We start from the raw sequence: 19,136 nt of genomic DNA, 5'->3' as shown, positions 1-19,136 counted from the left end.
CAGTCAATGTGTTGACCCAGCTTTATATTTTATGAACTTTTTTAAGCTTATTCTCTGCATTGCTTCCATTGGATTTGTCATTCAATGCTTCATTGCAATGTTCAAGGCAAATAATTGGCTTGGGATTTCAACCTACAATGCCAAAAACCAAGACCGGGATTCTCCAGTCTCGCGAGCCCCACTGCTGTTGCCAGTGAGAATGGAGAATTTGGCACTCAGCCAAATCTCCGTTCACAGCAGTGGGACCAGAGAATCCCAACTGCAGGCAAGGTTGGAGAATTCCGGTCCAAATGTCTTATTCATTAAGGCACATGACATCAACCAAATTATGATTTGCAATTTATAGTTCTTTTGCCTTTGTGGCAAGTGAAAAAAAAAAAGTCAGCAGGTTAAAAGGAAAACAAGCCAAGGGTTAAAAAGGAAATCTTCTAAAGGATAATATCTTAATGAACATAAAACACTAAACATCAAATGCTCTAAATCAAACACATTTTTTTTAATACTGCCCGTCCTTTGATTTTTTTGAAAATTTCCTTAGATCGTATACAAAACAAAATAACTTCTGAAAATATGACTTAACAGTGATATAAAAAGATGTCAGGCCAACAGTCATTTCTGGCAGTTTTTTGAGATCCTTTTGTATTTGTTTCAAGACAAGTATCAACACTTCATACACCAGGTTTCATGATAGATCTTGATTTTTGAAGTTGTGCACTCTTAAAGCGACATTTTTTGGATGTGAATACAAGTACCTCAACAATATTACAGCAAAGTTCAAATGCTTAATGAAAAAATTCAGTTTTCTCTTCAGGTTTGTGCACCACATGGAATGCCTTTTGAGAAGGTTGGAGGTTGCTGCCCTCTAGCTGGCTACAAATAGTGCAAGAGGGAAGGACATCAGCTTCAATGTTCCTTCTTAGAATTAAGAGTTTTGTCCCTCACATCACGGTTAAGCACAAGGCTCAAATGGGCAGTCAGAGCAACTCGAGTGTCATCTGCATGCAGTGAAAATGGATACTCACTGCACTAATGATGCCTGAGCGACTTTCAGAGATATAGTGTACTTCACTGCTCTGGAGGCCCAACTCATCACTGTCCAAGCACAATGCTTACTGAAATAGCTGCAGAAACTGGAAGATTCACCTGATAGATGCTCCCCCCCATCCACTACTGTGGCGTTCCAGAGTCCAGGGTTGTTGGCAGCCTCCCACCAAATTCTTCCCACCATTAATCCTGCCTCCGGAGGCACAGGAGAATTCTGCCCTATATTTCTAGCTACCTTCCTCCCTTACTCTAATTTCTTTCTCCTGTTTACCTTTTAGTCCTTCTCTGCCATTCTTTATATTCTGACCATTCATATAACCTGTTACTCATCTTTGGTACAGTGACATGGGCGGCATGGTGGCACAGTGGTTAGCACTGCTGCCTCACAGCACCAGCGACCCAGATTCAATTCCCAGCTTGGGTCACTGTCTGTGTGGAGTTCTCCCCGTGTCTGCATGGGTTTCCTCCGGGTGCTCTGGTTTCCTCCCACAGTCCAAAGATGTGGGAGTTGGTTGATTGGCCATGTTAAATTGACCCTTAGTGTTGGGGGACGAGTTAAGGTAAATGCATGCGGTTACGGGGATAGGGTGTGTGTGGGATTGTGGTCAGTGCAGACTCGATGGGCCAAGTAGCCTCCTTCTGCACTGTACAATCAATTCTTTGATTATATGCACTGTATAATCAATTCTTTGATTATATGATATGTTTTGTCCTTAAGTATGATGGTTTCCTTAACTTCTTTAGTTAACCACGGATGGTGGGTCCGTCCTTTAGAATTTTTCTGTACCGTAAGAATATACTTATTCTGAACATTCTGAAGTATTCTCTTAAATGTCTGCTACAGCTTCTCTACTGATTTATCCCCGAGCCTCATATCCCAATTCACTTCACCTGGCTCAGCTTTCATGCCGTCACAGTTGCCTTTCTTCAAGTTTAAAATACTAGTCTGAGTCCCATTCTTCTCCCTTTCAAACTGGATATATAATTCAATCATATTGTGTTTGCTGCTACCTAGGGGTGCTTTACTCTGAGGTCATTAATTAGTCATGACACATTACACAATACCAAGTTGAATATAACCTGCTCTCTGGTTGGTTCCAGAACATGCTGTGGTTCCAGAAGGTGCTGCAATAAGAAACAATCGCAAAAGCATTTTATGAACCAGGCTGCTACTGCCAATCTGATTTTTCCAGTTTATATATAGATTAAAATCACCCATGATTATAGCCGTCCCTTTATCAAACCCCCAATATTTCTTCTTGTACACTTCCTACATTGTGGTGCCTGTATACCACTCCCCCTCATGATTTATTTGCCCTACAATTCCTCATCTCCACCCAAACCAATTGTATATCCTGATCTCCTGAACCAATGTCATCCATTACTATTACAGCGATGCAATCCTTAATAACAGTGCTACCCCTCCACCTTTACCTAGCTTCCTGTTCTTCTTGAACGTAATATAACCCTCAATATTCAGAATCCAATCCTGGTTTTCCTGCAGCCACGTCTCCGTAATGGCTATCAGTGCATAGTTATTTACTTCAATGTGCGCTGTTATGAATGCTACGTGCATTCAGATACAGAGCATTAAGATGTGCCTTTTTGTTATCTTTGTAATATCTAGTCTTGACTGTTGGCATATTCTTACAATTTTCTCTTCGGCCCTTCCTCCTATTCTCTGCCCTCATTTCCCATGTTACTACTTTGCTCTCCTGCCTGAACTTTACCCCTTGATTTGCTACATCTACTCAAACTTGCCCCCCCCTGCAGTCCCCACTTTCCCCAGTGCCAATGCTAATGACCCACAAACCGGAATCCACTTCTCCCACACCAGACTCTCAGTCATGCATTCATTTCCTTAATCTTTTTTACTCTATGCCAATTTACACTCGGTTCAGGTAATAATCCAGAGATTGTTAGCTTTGAGATTCTACTTCTTAAGTTGATGCCTAGCTCTTCATACAGACTATGCAGAATCTTTCTCAATATTCAAATATACACTTCCACCTGTGATACAGGAAAAATACACAAAAACTGTTCACTTAATTTTTAAAAGAAAGATTCTGATCCTCAGCCTGATTACCAACCTCGCAAAAGAGGTTATGTTAAACTTATACAAGACACTAGTTAGACCACAACTGGAATATTGTTTACAGTTCTGGACACCACACTATAGGATGTGAATGCACTGGAGAGAGTGCAGAAATGGTTAGGACTGTTCTCCTTGGAGAGAAAAGGGCTGAGAGGAGATTTGATAGAGATGTTCAAAGTCATGAGGGGGCTGGACAGAGTAGATAGGGTGAAACTGTCCATGCTCGTAAAATGATCAAGAATAAGGCGGCACAGATTTAAGGTGATTTGCAAAAGAAGCAAATGTGATGTGAGAAAAACCTTTTTCACACAACGAGTGGTTCAGGTCTGGAATGCACTGCCTGGAAGTGTAGTGGGGGCAGGTTCGATCAAGACACTCCAGTGGGCATTAGATGATTATTTGAAAGGAAACTATGGACAGGGTTTTACAGCCTCGCTCATCCCAAGACCATAAAATCCTGCCCATGGTCCACCCTTTGCCTGCTCCGATTACCGTGGCAAGCGGGACGGTAAAATTCCAGCCAATGTGTAGGGAAACAGGTAAACAGCAGGGGAATGGCACTAAGTCATACTATTTGGAGAGCTGGTACAGACAAGATGGGCCAAATGGCCTCCTTCTACACCATAACAATTCTGTGATTCTGTGACCCCAAAGTCTGAACCAAATGTTCTTTAAACTCAGCATTGTATATTGGTTAATCAAATAAAAATAGGTTTCTAATGTCATAATTAAACATCATTTGGTTTCACCAGTATGGAGTCTATAAATACATTTAAGAACAAAAGGATGACACAAGTGAAGGATAAAAAAGGCATAGAAATATGGGACAGTTTAAAGCAGAAAATATTATGTAAGTGATAAAACACAAAAGGATTTCACCACCAAACATATAGCTGTAGTTCTGCAGATGTTTAATTGATATTTGAGGAAATGGAGTAAATTCAATTTAAGAACAGATTTGTAATATTTGAATGACAGAATCTGATATGAATGCAGATCAGGTGCTAATTTTATAGCTGTTAAACTTTGAAGATGAACACGCAAATTCTTCATGATTGGAGTTTCATTTTCAGAATGTTAATGGGAAGCAACTGTTGAGTGCAGTGTTAAATCACAGAGGAGGGATTTTCTGCTCCTGTTCGCATCATGCGAGTCCAGCGTTGGGAGTGGGAAATAGTGTGAGAATTGCAAAGTCATGATGTGATTGTCCCCTCCCCCTGTCAGTGATGGAGCATGTTTCCTGACTTTGGACATCAGGAACATCATTGTAATAGATTACCATATCATTATCAAGCCCCTACACTAGAATCATCGCCCCACCATCAGAAAATCCATCCACGTCAGCATGATGCAGAATGGTGCAAGTCACAACTGGTCTCCCAAGACATGCACCAGGTGAGTAGACCTCTCAGAGGAGCTCAGATGAATGCAGTGTTCAGGGGGGAAGAGGGTCATGCCCTGGCACTGCCCGGGTAGTGCCCTGGCATCTCCCAGCATTGCCTAGGCACTGCCTCCTTGCACTATGATGTGGAAATGCCGGCGTTGGACTGGGGTAAACACAGTAAGAAGAATCACAACACCAGGTTAAAGTCCAACAGGTTTATTTGGTAGCACAAGCCACTAGCCTTCGGAGCGCTACTCCTTCATCAGGTAAGTGGGAGTTCTCCCAATTATCTGATGAAGGAGTAGCACTCCGAAAGTTAGTGGCTTGTGCTACCAAATAAACCTGTTGGACTTTAACCTGGTGTTGTGATTCTTCTTACTGTCCTTGCACTATCCCAGGACTGCCTGGGCACCACCTCATGGCCAGGGGGCAGTACCTAGGTAGTTCCAGGACTGTGCCCAGGCAGCGCTGGTGGAGGGTTCCAAGATGAAGTGGTTTGCTTTCTATGTACGAGGGCAGCCTTTGAAAACGATGCCCTGGCAGAGCAGGAGAATCAGAGGCCATCCGACCAGTGATATGTCATGGAACCTGTGACCCGCGACTTCAATTTTTTCGAAGTGCTGTGATAGCACAGAGAAAGCTGCCATTGTCAGCAGCAGTTTCAACGTCACTTTCCCCCACCATTGGCCTTTGTCAATTTCCGGGAAAATCTCACCCAGAGTTTTACAACCATACATAGCAACCTGAAATTTGCCAGATCACACTAGCATGGAAAGTTTTCAACAGGGCCATGCATAAAATGAGTATCACTTCAGGACGGTCAGCTTGCATTATGATTTATATATTCTAAAAGGCTGGACAGGGAATTTGTGGTTGTTTTAGTCTTAGAATCATAGAATCACTACAGTGCAGAAGGAGGCTATTTGGCCCATTGGGCATGCACCCAACCACAATCCCACCCAGTCCCTATTCCAATCATACTTACCCTGCTAATCCCCTGACACTAGGGGCAATTTAGCATGGCCAATCAACCTAACCATTAGGCTAACCCTTAATAAAGTTGACCAAAACTATGGGTGGAATTCTCCCAAGCCCATCTGCGGGATCAATGGCAGGAGGGGAGAGAAATTTGACAGGAGGTCCAAAAATCAATTTTACAACAGTGTGAATTTACAACAAGATCTTCCACCTGCCATGGCAGATTGGGAAACCAGCTGCAGGACAACAGGAAACTCATTTGCATCCCACTATGCAATGGGATGCAGATGAAGGCCCAATTCTATGTGGCGCCAGCGGGAAAACACACAGATGCGAAACATGTCTGGAACAACATGGCATGCAGATGTCAGGACTCACCTGAATAATGCCCGGGCGGCCTTCAAATTTCAGGATGGAGGCCACCAGCAACCTGGTCCCTGGATAGGGCGGCGGACATTGCACCATCAAACCTGCCCTGCCATTAATATGGTGCGAAATACCCATTTACAGAATTAATTAGGTTGATGCCGGGAGATTTACCGTGTTTAATGGCCACCAGCATGGGACTTAGTCCATAGATGGAAGAATTCCACCGTGTGTGTGAGTGTGCTAGCATTTTTACTTCAGCGTATGCTTCTCCAAATAATCAAACTCGCCATTTAATTAAACTTTGCTCTTCATTAATTGTTAGTCCCTGTTCAGTGCAACTACTTTAGGGATCCCAAATGTGACATTCTTGAAAACCCAAATTTGAATAGCAGCTGCAACTGAATTACAGTTTCAGAAAAATACATTTTTATAATTGTATGAATGAATAGAACCAGTGTTTAATTGTTGATTTATGCTTTCAATGCATCAATCTCAATTTCAATCAATCACATTTAATAAAACAGAAAGTGATTTCTGAAATGCAGTTGGGGTAGTGAGTCTTTGGAACTCTTTTCCTCAAAAGACAGTGGAAGCAGCTTCTTTGAATACGTTTAAGGCAGAATTGGTAGATTCTTGATAAATATGGGGGTGAGAGATCATTAGGGATGGACTGGAGGTTACAATCAGTTCAGCCGTGATTTTATTAAATAGTGGAGCAGGTTTGAGGGGCTGAGTGGCCTACTCCTGATCCTAATTTGTATGATCTTATGGTCCACTGTTCCTGCTCTGGCCCCACTGTCCCTGCTCTGGCCTCAAAGAACAAAGAAAATTACAGCACAGGAACAGGCCCTTCGGCCCTCCAAGCCTGCACCGACCATGCTGCCCGTCTTAACTAAAAACCCCTACGCTTCCGGGGACCATATCCCTCTATTCCCATCTCATTCATGTACTTGTCAAGACGCCCCTTAAAAGTCACTACCGTATCCACTTCCACTACCTCCCCCGGCAACGAGTTCCAGGCACCCACCACTCTGTGTAAAAAATCTGCCTTGTACATCTCTTTTAAAACTTGCCCCTCGCACCTTAAACCTGTGCCCCCCCCTAGTAATTGACTCTTCCACCCTGGGAAAAAGCTTCCGACTATCCACTCTGTCCATGCCTCTCATAATCTTGTAGACTTCTATCAGGTCTCCCCTCAACCTCCGTCGCTCCAGTGAGAACAAACCAAGTTTCTCCAACCTCTCCTCGTAGCTAATGCCCTCCATACCAGGCAACATCCTGGTAAATCTTTTCTGTAGCCTCTCCAAAGCCTCCGCATCCTTCTGGTAGTGTGACCACCAGAATTGAACACTATATTCCAAGCGCGGCCTAACTAAGGTTCTATAAAGTGGCAACATAACTTGCCAATTTTTAAACTTAATACCCCGGCCGATGAAGGCAAACATGCCATATGCCTTCTTGACTCGCTTCTCCACCTGCATTGCCACTTTCAGTGACCTGTGTACCTGTACACCCAGATCCCTTTGCCTATCAATACCCCAAAGGGTTCTGCCATTTACTGTATATTTCCTATCTGTATTAGACCTTCCAAAATGTATTACCTCACATTTGTCCTGATTAAACTCCATCTGCCATCTCTCCGCCCAAGTCTCCAACCGATCTATATCCTGCTGTATCCTCTGATGGTCCTCATTGCTATTCGCAAATCCACCAACCTTTGTGTCGCCCGCAAACTTACTAATCAATTCAGTTACATTTTCCTCCAAATCATTTATATATATTACAAACAGCAAAGGTCCCAGCACTGATCCCTGAGGAACACCGCTTGTCACAGCTCTGGCCCACGTGCAGATGTTTATTTCCCTGTATTCAATTTCTATAGCCCTTCCTTTTGTATAATGTTCTGTGAATGTGAAGCACCTGATTGACTGGCAGTCAGTCCAGTAGCCGTGAAGTTATTTAGGAATGTAACACAGATACAAACAAACCTCACAAAGACCTGGAAGAGAGCTAGCCTCTGAATTGTACAGTGAATAATTGAGTGCAGTTCCAAATCACAAATCGGTTTGTCTGCATGAGGACAGTTTGTGGTTTCTACTGTTCAGCTCTTCATCTGCTTTGGCTGTTTTCTTTTCCATTGCTCTCCATTACAATCATTCATTCCTGGAATAACAGGCTTATTTTATGAAGAAAGGTTGGACAGGTTGGGCCCATACCATTGAAGATTAAAAGAATGAGAGTTGGTGTTATTGAAACATGTGATTTAATCGCGTAGAGCAAAGGAGGATGTTTCTCCTTGTTGAGGAGACTAGAACCAGGGAACACAGTTTAAGAATAAGAGGTCTACTGTTTAAAAGTCAGATAAGGGGACATTTTTTTTTCTCAAAGTTGTTAGTCTGTAGATTTCTATTCCCTAGAGAGCAGTGGGGGCTGTCTTATTCAATTTATTCAAGGCAAAGCTAGACAGATTTTTGATAGACAAAGGAGTGGAAGGTTATGGGGGGCTGATGGCAAAGTGGAGACATAACCAGATCTTCCATGATCTTATTGATTGGCAAAGCAAGCTCGAAGGGCAAAATGGCCTCCTCCAGCTCTAAACTGTAAAGAAATATTAATTTTTCCAATATTACTGTAACCCTTCAAAGCAGTCAGTGGGGGCTGTGTGTGTATGTGACTAAGTTAATTGATCTGAAGACAGTCAGACAGCAAAGTTTAAATCATGGGTGTAAAAGCAGCCATTTTGAAGTGGAGATGAGCGAAACAACGTGGATGGAAATTTACAAGAGATATAGAAGATTTGTTTGTGTTTACTTGATGAATTTCTAAAGAGAAATGCAAGGAAGGTCTAAAACTGCCAACGATCATAAATGAATAAAGCAATGTTAAGTTAATTTTCCCCACAAGTAGTGGCCATAAAGACAACAAAGAATTTTTATATTCGAGGAAAAGTAACTTCCAAAGAAAAGTTAAGAACAATGGATGTAAAGATGAAAGAGAAAGAGCATATTTAAGGAAAGCTTAAAAACTGTGTTAGGGGGTGTGGTCATGTGATATCCTGAAGAGCGTGCTGAACTGAGAACAGGCCTGTGAAATAAGCAGCCTTGAACCACCCAGAGAAGTGTCTGTTTGTTCCAGAAAGCAAGGTTTTGTTTTTAAGCCTTGGATTTCCATTGTCAAGTGAGAGGGAGAGAGAAGCCCTGTGGGATATCTCCCCTGTAGCAAGAGTGGGTGCCTTGCGGTAATATTACTTGGACTTTTACAGATTAAGAATCTATAGGGACTATTGGTCTAGAAAACAACGTTCATTCGTGAGTCTAACTAAGTAGAAATCTTTTGGGAAATGCTGTAAGACTAAATTTAACTGTAATCTTGAGTTTTTAACTTTTCTTAATAAATGTTTTAATTTAATATTTAAAAACCCAAAGGTGGCATTGGATTTCTTACTGCTGACTTCAGTGCACATACCTTCTCGGAATAAAATACATATTGCAAATTGTTGTCAAAACTTTATCAAGTTTCCCTTTGGGACTTGGTCAGCACAACAATTACCACTGACCATATCATAACACTTCATCCTATGTATGTTTTACAGTTATTTATGAAACACGCCGTATGCCGTGTTGGATTGGGGGAAGGCTAACTTTCGTGGGATTAGGCAGAATTTGGCAGCTGTTGATTGGGAGAGGCTGTTTGAGGGTAAATCCACATCTGGCATGTGGGAGTCTTTTAAGGAATAGTTGTTAGGGCTGCAGGATAGGCATGTGCCTGTAAAAAAGAAGGATAGGAAGGGTAGGATTCGAGAACCGTGGATAACCAGGGAAATTGAGGGATTGGTCAAAAAGAAAAGAGAGGCGTACGTTAGGTCCAGGCAACTAAAAACAGAGGGAGCTCTGGAGGAATACAAAGAAAGTAGGAAAGGACTCAAACGAGGAATTAGAAGGGCAAAAAGGGGTCAGGAAATGTCCTTGGCAGACAGGATTAAGGAGAATCTCAAGGCATTTTATTCATACGTTAGGAACAAAAGGGTTGTCAGGGAAAAAATCGAACCTCTCAGGGACAAAAGTGGGGAATTATGCTTAGAGCCCAAAGAAGTAGGGGAGATCCTAAATGAATACTTTGCGTCGGTATTCACAAAGGAGGGATGTGTTTACTGGGAGTGTCTCGGAGGGGAGTGTTGACAAGGGAGGAAGTGTTAGGTTTTTTAGGGAATATAAAGACTGACAAATCCCCAGGGCCTGATGGAATCTATCCAAGGCTGCTCAGGGAGACGAGAGAGGAAATCGCTGGGCCTCTGACGCAAATCTTTGTCTCGTCACTGGACACAGGCGAGGTCCCAGAGGATTGGAGGATAGCTAATGTGGTCCCCTTATTTAAGAAGGGTAGGAAGGATAACTCGGGAAATTATAGGCCGGTGAGCTTGACATCCGTGGTAGGGAAGTTGTTGGAGAGGATTCTTAAGAGATAGGACGTGTGCGCATTTAGAAAGGAATAAACTCATTAACGATAGTCAGCATGGTTTTGTGAGAGGGAGGTCATGCCTCACTAACCTGGTGGAGTTTTTTGAAGAAGTGACTAGAATGGTTGACGAGGGAAGGGCCGTGGATGTTGTCTATATGGACTTTAGTAAAGCGTTTGACAAAGTCCCTCATGGTAGGTTGGTGCAAAAGGTTGGATCTCATGGGATAAAGGGGGAGGTGGCTAGATGGGTGGAGGACTGGCTTGGTCACAGAAGACAGAGGGTGGTAGTGGAAGGGTCTTTTTCCGGCTGGATGCCTGTGACTAGTGGTGTTCCGCAGGACTCTGTATTGGGACCTCTGCTGTTAGTGATTTATATAAACGATCTGGAAGAAGGTGTAACTGGGGTGATCAGTAAGTTTGCGGACGACACGAAAATGGCTGGACTTGCAGATAGTGAGGAACGTTGTCAGAGGCTACAAAAGGATATAGATAGGCTAGAAATTTGGGCAAAGAAATGGCAGATGGAGTTCAATCCAGATAAATGCGAAGTGATGCATTTTGGTAGAACTAACGTAGGGGGGAGCTATACGATAAATGGCAGAACCATAAAGGGTGTAGATACGCAGAGGGACCTGGGTGTGCAAGTCCACAGATCCTTGAAGGTGACGTCACAGGTGGAGAAGGTAGTGAATAAGGCATATGGCATGCTTGCCTTTATAGGACGGGGCATAGAGTATAAAAATTGGGGTCTGATGTTGCAGTTGTATAGAACATTGGTTCGGCCGCATTTGGAATACTGCGCTCAGTTCTGGTCGCCATACTACCAGAAGGACGTGGAGGCTTTAGAGAGAGTGCAGAGAAGGTTTACCAGGATGTTGCCTGGTATGGAAGGGCTTAGTTATGAGGAGAGATTGGGTAAACTGGGGTTGTTCTCACTGGAAAGACGGAGGATGAGGGGAGACCTAATAGAGGTGTATAAAATTATGAAAGGCATAGATAGAGTGAACGGTGGGAAGCTTTTTCCCAGGTCGGTAGTGACGTTCACGAGGGGTCACAGGTTCAAGGTGAGGGGGGGGGGGGGGGGGGGGGGGGGGGGGGGGGGAGGTTTAACAGGATATCAGAAGGACGTATTTTACACAGAGGGTGGTGGGGTCCTGAAATGCGCTGCCGGGCAAGGTGGTGGAGTGTTTAAGACTTATCTAGATAGCCACATGAACGGAGTGGGAATGGAGGGACACAAAAGAATGGTCTAGTTTGGACCAGGGAGCGATGTGGGCTTGGAGGGCCGAAGGGCCTCTTCCTGTGCTGTATTGTTCTTTGTTTTTTGTATAAATAAGAGACCACCCTTGTGACCACCATTCTTCAAAAATTACACATTTACACTCATATTGTTCTATGGAAAATGTACATTTTGTGTGTTCAGGGTGAATATTCATTTAAATAAGTGTATGGTGCACAGTGCAGACATTTGAAAAAGTATTTGATTCTCCAGAACAAACACTGTTGTTTCGAGTTAACTGTTAAAATTATTTTTTTTTACGGCAAGATAAAAATGGTTTAGTTACAAAAGTGTCCCTTCCCAAGAGAAATTGAAGTTTCAGACCTGATAAAGACGGCTACTCCTCCAGTTATGCTAATATCGGGTCACCTCAGATCCTGTCGCACTTACGTTTGTGAGCTTAAATGTAAATAGGGCATTATTGCCATAAACGCAGGAAATTCTCTGAGGTGATCGTTTGCGTGGAGGCAGGTAGATGTAAATGAGCGCCGGGGGTTTAGGCAGACGTATGTATGACACGGGGCAATCAATTGCAAAAATGTTTGCACAGTGATGCGTTAATCAGTTAAGCGCAATTTTTTCAGGAGAAAAATGATGCTAATTTGCTCTTGCACCATAATTACACCAAAAGGTTCTAAGAAATTACAGGCTGCTATGTTAACAACTGAGGATGTAACAGATATGCATACATTACTGTCACGCATACTCAGTGAAAGAGTAATTTCATCTGACAGCCTGTGGAATTGCAAAATATTAAATTACCAGTTGAGAAACATTAGCTTTTGGGTTAAATAAATGAAAGCTTCTTAAAAGAATTGGACTCTTGGCAAACTGAAATGTCAATGCTGTGAATAATCACATAGCATACTTTTGATAAATGAAGCATAAATGTCACCAGAAACATTATTTATTTTAGGGCATTACTTGCAATGTATTTGGCCTTTTACAGCAGGAAATCACCATCCATCAACTCAGCCAGCACATTCGTGCATTTCACTGCGTCAATATTCCCAAGAGTTCCTGATAATAAACATGTCTCTCAATAGTTCAGAGTTCTTATGCTTCTGTTTTGTAAATGATTTCATCCAAATTGTTTAACTTCAAATGTTTTTCTGCTTAAGACAAGCTGGTTGATTATTTGTGGGGACATAGAAATGAAATGAATTATTCTAAACTAGCACAAGAAATATGCTGTCACAGCTGGGATGCATAGCTGCTTGATCATGCTTATATAGCAGCATAAATTTTCTCCCAAACAGTATTCATGAATGTGCAGAGCATGTGAAGAACAATGTGGACCAAGGATAGGACGGGGAATGTATAAAGCCCCAAGTCTGAATGTGCAAACCAGATCTTTCCCCCATAAAGTTGCAATACTTCCATGTTCTATCAATCCAATTAACTGATCTCAGTCGAGAAGTATGTTTTGATAATATTGAAGTATTAATACTAGGTTGTACGAGTTGGGAGTTTTAGTAAACTTGTACCATCTAGGATTGAAAAAGAAACCGTCTTACTTCAGTGATTGGCACATCATCCTTCAATTCAGTTGTGTGGCAGGCCAGCAAGCCAATTAGACGTATCATTTTAGAACGACTGAAAACAAGAGAATAGATGTTTAGTTTACAGAGTTCAGAACAGAATCAGTACCAATGTTGCCATGACTTTTTTTACATCTGCTTTTATCGTTTTGTTTTCTTATTTTTACACTGGTCCAAAAAAAGCACCTCACATAATTGTGATTTACCTGCATCATTCATGCTTTTAGTTTTAAAATATATTAAATCAGCCAAAGTTGAATAGCTAGATACACTGAAATTGGGTGGCACAGTGGTTAGCACTGTTGCCTCACAGCGCCAGGGGCCCAGGTTCAATTCCGGCCTTGGGTCACTGTCCGTGTGGAGTTTGCACATTCTCCTCGTGTCTGCGTGGGATTCCTCCAGGTGCTCCAGATTCCTCCCACAGTCCAAAGATGTATAGGTTATGGGATTAGCAGGGTAAATATGTGGGATACAGAGATAGGGCATGGGCCAGATACAAAGGCGGGTTGGTGCAGACTTGATGGGCCAAATTCTGCACTGGAGGGATTCTATGACATGACTTGAATTAAGGGAATTAATTTTCCAAAGAATAAAGATAAGTCCCAGACGATTATAGGCTGACTGGTGGTGATTTAACCTGAGGATTACCATACCACAGTTGAGAAGACGGGGCCTTTACAAATAACCTCAGCTGGTATGGGAATTGAACCCCTCTGTTGGTGTTGCCCTGAAGAATACAGAAACTAATTCTTAACCTGAAACCTTTAGCCATGCTGGTAACTGAGAGGAGGAACATATTTTTTGCCATTCATTCTACTATTGTCATTTTGGTTTAAATATAATTTGTTAGTTTTTTTGCATTTATGCGCAGCTTTCAGCACATTACTCCAAGAATGATTTTTACAGCTTGCCTATATTTAGGCCAACTTTCCTTATTTGTTAAATTGTGAGGGCAGTTTGGAATACAAGCAAGTTCAGAAAACATTCCTGAAGTTACAGACCAAATGACAGCACAACCACAACTGCAGTCTCAAAAATGGCCTTTATGCTAAGACTGTCCCTCCCGAGTTAGATCACACGCAATGCAAAAAAAACTACGTCCACAGGCATTTCAACAGCAAGTTATTACTGCCATCTTGTGGCTGATAAATTTCAAACTTTTCAAATTGAACCAAATGTGGGGTTACTCCAGGCTCTTCACTGAACTGTGGTTTATAAGTTTATTTTTTCGTCACAAGTAGGCTTACATTAACACTACAGTGTGAAAATCCCTGAGTCACCACACTCTGGCATTTGAGTCATAGAGGTTCACAGCCTGGAAACAGGCCCTTCGGCCCAACTTCTCCATGCCGCCCTTTATTTTTAAACCCCTAAACTAATCCCAATTGCCCGCATTTGGCCCATATCCCTCTATACCCATCTTACCCATGTAACTATCTAAATGCTTTTTAAAAGATAAAATTGTACCCGCCTCTACTACTACCTCTGGCAGCTTGTTCCAGACACTCACCACCCTCTGTGTGAAAAAATTGACCCTCTGGACACTTTTGTATCCCTCCCCTCTTACTCCTTATCTCTCTGGAGTGTAGAATTCCAAACACTAACCATTCTCTAAGAAATAAACCCAACTTATGTGGGAATTTACTCTGCTTTGATTTACTTTACACCTGACGTAGTTTTAAAATATGGCACCTAATTAATCCCTAGTACAATATTAAGAAATTCTAGATCCTCTCTTTCTTAATTTAGCAACCTGTGCCTTGGAAATCTCTACTGAAATAAACATGGGATATGAGTGTGGTGTGGATAGATTATGATTGTATTATTAACACACTTACAGATTTAATTTTTCTTTTACACTTCGTCTTAAGGCATCCAGGGCCAAGGTGAAGAATAAAAGAGAAAGCAACACAACAATTAAATACATATGTGGTGTACTGCATTGGTTTGAGGGGGTCTCCTAGTTCTGGTCCTATCAAATTGGTCGGAACACGCTGGTCTCCTGAATTCTATTTGTTCAGGTACACTGAGGGAGAATTTAGTACGGCCAATGGACCTAACCAGCAAGTTTTTCAGACTGTGGGAGGAAACCGGAGCACCCAGAAGAAACCCACACAGCCATGGGGAGAACGTGCAAACTCCACACAGTCAGCAACCCAAGCCGGGAATCAAATCCAGGTCCCTGGCGCTGTGAGGAAGCAGTACTAACCACTGCGCCACCGAAGGCTTTTCAGGGCAATGAAATGAATCCTTCTAGTCAATTCCACCTGGAGGCAATTCTTTCAAAAGATGAAAGATTTTAATTTTAATTAACTTCTTGCCTCCTTTGCTAGTTTCAAAAATCTCCTGAACTCTATCCTATGCAACTATACTTTTGGCCCCTACTAACCTCTCTGTCATAAGATCATAATAAACAGGGACAAGAATAGGCCATTCATGTCATCAAGCCCATTCTACTTTTCAATAGGATCATGGCTGATCTGATTGTAGCCTTAGCTCTATTTTTCTGCCTCTCTCCTACAACTCTTGACTCCCTTTTCAATCAAAAACCTGTCTAGCTCAGCACTGAATAAATATATTCAATGACCCAGCCTCCACTGCTCTCTGGAAAGAGAGTTCCAAAGACTAACGACTGAAATTTCTCCTCATTTCATTTTAAATGGGAGACTCCTAATTTTAAAAAATGTGGCTCTAGTTCTAGACTCCCTGTTGAAAGGAAACATTCTTCCAGCTCTGTCAAGCCCCTTCTGGATCGTGCCTCTCTTTCTTCCTCATGCTCAGTGTTCACAACCTTGCAAAGTGCTCTGGACATTGCAATAAGTGAAGTGAGCAACAGAAATGCAATTTATCATTCATGTTGTAAATAATCTGAAACTATTTACATTAGCAAGATCCAAATAGAAAGAGACTATTTTTGAATGAACTCAATGCCATCCAGAAATTGTCCCCCAGACTTAACTGATCACAAATTCCCATCTCCACAGTAAAACAATACCTGTACAGCAAAATTAATAATTTTTCTCCCCTCCTCAAATCTCTAGTTCCTCACACACTTGAAAATACACCAGGTGTGGCTTTCTTCACTGTTTATAATGTCACTGATAAGATTGGTCCTCGCAAGTTTCGGAGTAGCTCCATTAGAACCAACCAAAATCCCAATTTCAGATAATCTGGTCCCTCAAGAAACCAAACAACTAGACTATCGCTTAGAAACATGCTTTATCTGATTATGATTCCGAAAAGTGCCATGAGACAATTTACTGTATTGGAGGCTTTTTTAATAGCAAATTGTTGCTGAATGCGGTCTTCCTATAAATATGGTTTTTAGTTGCTCTAGTGCTTCAATAATATGGGCAGATTTTTGAGGGGTTATGATGCGTTACTTATGTCATATAAATGAGATGAACTGCTAACCTGGGGACACAAAGGTTGCAAGTGAATTAAAGTTCAGCACAGCAAAATATAAATTGTATCTAATGGCTCTGCATCAAATGTTATGTTTACATCAGATTGTTAGGCAAATAGCACTTTATAAATTAACACGAAGCATCTTGCACATTTTCCAGCAGTAAATAGCAGCAGTAGTTAGCACCGCTGCCTCACTGTGCCAGGAACCTGGGTTCAATTCTGGCCTTGAGTGACTGTGTGGAGTTTGCACATTCTCCGTGTGTCTGCGTGGATTTTCTCTGGGTGCTCCGGTTTTCTCCCACAGTCCAAAGATAGAACATAGAACATTACAGTGCAGTACAGGCCCTTCGGCCCTCGATGTTGCGCCGACCAGTGGAACCAATCTAAAGCCCCTCTAGTCTACACTATTCCAATATCATCCATATGTTTATCCAATAACCATTTGAATGCTCTTAATGTTGACAAGGCCCGAGTAAAAATGCTCAAGCGTCAAACTTGGCCGAAGGATTGAGAGATTACAATGCCCCGCCTTCCCATAACAAAACAAGCAAGATTCAAAAGAATTGAATGTCTGGAGGGAAAACAGCTGGGGTAACAGTCCAAACGCATGCTAAGCCTGGCTTACTAATGCAATGATGGGATAATTGCAGGGAATAGCAAGATCGGGGGGGGGGGGGGGGGGGGGGGAGGAGGAAGAAGAGAGGGAGAGAGAGAGAGGGGAAAGAGAAATACAAGGTTATTCTGAATTACCAAGACACCCACCTGGTGTTACAGTCAAGGATCGCACTCTGTGACACCTGTCCTAGAGGGAGATGAGAGAATCAGGATGTGCAGGTTAGGTGGATTGGCCATGCTAAATTACCCCATAATGTCCCAAGACATGCAGGTTAGGTGGATTAGCCATGGGAAATGCGTGGGGGTTGCGGGGATAGGGCGGGGATTGTGGGCGTGGATAAAATGCACTTTTGGAGTCAGTGCAAACTCAATAGGCTGAATGGCCTCCTTCTGCACTGCGCAGTTTCTATGGATTCTAAACCCAAATTGACTGGAAAACATCACTGTGGATGCACCCACAAATATATGAAAGGGCTAAAAAAAAAAAACCCATTCTACAGTGCTCACTTTCTGTCAGCTAGCACAACTTTGTGCACCATCCTCGAAAATTGTAAGCAATTCTTGCACCTCAGTAAAAAAAAAGGTCATAATGATCTGTTGCTTACTTCAGAAAATCTGGGAGATTCCTCTCCAACTCCTGAATATAATCAACCTACCTCCAGGATGCCATGACGACCAACACTGAATCATAGATAAATGTAACCAAGGGTCCTAATTTCCTTTTTAAAAAGTACAGAATATGAAACAACCAATTCATCCATCCAGCAATCCTGAAGGTCAGACATCTTTACACGCTTTTCGTTCATACCCTCAGTGTCCTTGCTACACTTGAAATGTACAATAACTTCTCTTAGTAGGCTATTCCACACAAATGTGTTTCTTAACCACGTATTCACTTTTTCACTGTTCTAGAGTATATGCTAACATCGAGCAAGCATTGGCTCGTGGTAGCATGCCTTCCTCTGAATGAGAAGCTCATAAGTGTATGACCACTCCATATCATCTTGGAATACTACACAAATTCTACATGGATGAAGATGTGGGCCGGAATTCTCCAGCTGTTCATGCCAGTGGCATTCTTTGATCCCGCCAGCACCTGCCCTGCCCATGGGTTTCACGGCGGCATCGAGTGGTTTCAATGGGAAATACCATTGACAGCGGCGGGACCTGAGAATCCTGCCACCAGCGAACAATGCACCACCTCCCGGCACTGAGAAACACACAGCTGGGAGATTGGAGGTCAGCCTTGTGGATTTACTGAGGTGAATCCCAGAGCTCAAGCCCCTCCAGCTGATACCACTTCCTGCATGTATAGTTGTTCAGTTCACAGAAAGCGTCCTCAAGTTCCCACATGACACAGGATATGCATTCCATGGCACTGAGGTGCTCGGCCATGTATCTATTGGACTGTTAGCTAAATTGAAAGAAATAAACTTAAGGCTGATAATAAAAAACTTTCTAGCGAACCACCAATCAGCTTCTTCCTTGTGCTAATGTAATTTTAGCTGTTTTTACCTCTTTCCCTCATTTATCATTTCCTAGCTATTACATGATGACAACCCTAGTATTACTGCCTGCTTTATGGTTCCCCAACCAGTTGAGTTACATAGAATTCCATAATAATTTCTAAAAATAGTCATGTTATTATTTCTGTAACTGCCCTAACAATCCCATGCAAATTGAAATCCCCATCACAATTACATTAACATTTGTATACATCTCCGAGGATTGAGAATGACTCGCACCTCTTGTGAGCTCTGCTTGACTTAATGGCCATAAACAAACTAAATTTAGTTACTGCTTTTGGAACATAGTGCAGAGAACTTATGAGCAGCAGGCAATTCAGCCCTTTGAGCCTACTTCACCATTCAATAAGATCATGGCTGACCTAGCTGTGTCTCAACTTCATTTTGCCACCAGTCCCCCATAATCCTCGACTTCCCCGTCTATCAAAAATCTGTCTAA

General features: G+C 42.3%; 1 protein-coding gene across 1 annotated transcript in view; it reads right to left on the bottom strand.

The window, feature by feature from the left end:
- Positions 1–19,136, bottom strand: part of ulk4 (unc-51 like kinase 4) — a 381,891-nt gene that overhangs the window by 302,446 nt on the left and 60,309 nt on the right. The window contains exon 17 of the mRNA XM_078229306.1: positions 13,125–13,203. Within this exon, the coding sequence (XP_078085432.1) occupies positions 13,125–13,203 (79 nt within the window). The remainder of the gene's footprint in view (positions 1–13,124; positions 13,204–19,136) is intronic.

Source organism: Mustelus asterias, chromosome 2 (assembly GCF_964213995.1).
Source record: "Mustelus asterias chromosome 2, sMusAst1.hap1.1, whole genome shotgun sequence".
NCBI classification, from domain to species: Eukaryota; Metazoa; Chordata; class Chondrichthyes; order Carcharhiniformes; family Triakidae; genus Mustelus; species Mustelus asterias.
The sequence above is the reverse complement of the archived record's forward strand: the minus strand, read 5'-3'. Positions and strand labels throughout refer to the sequence as shown.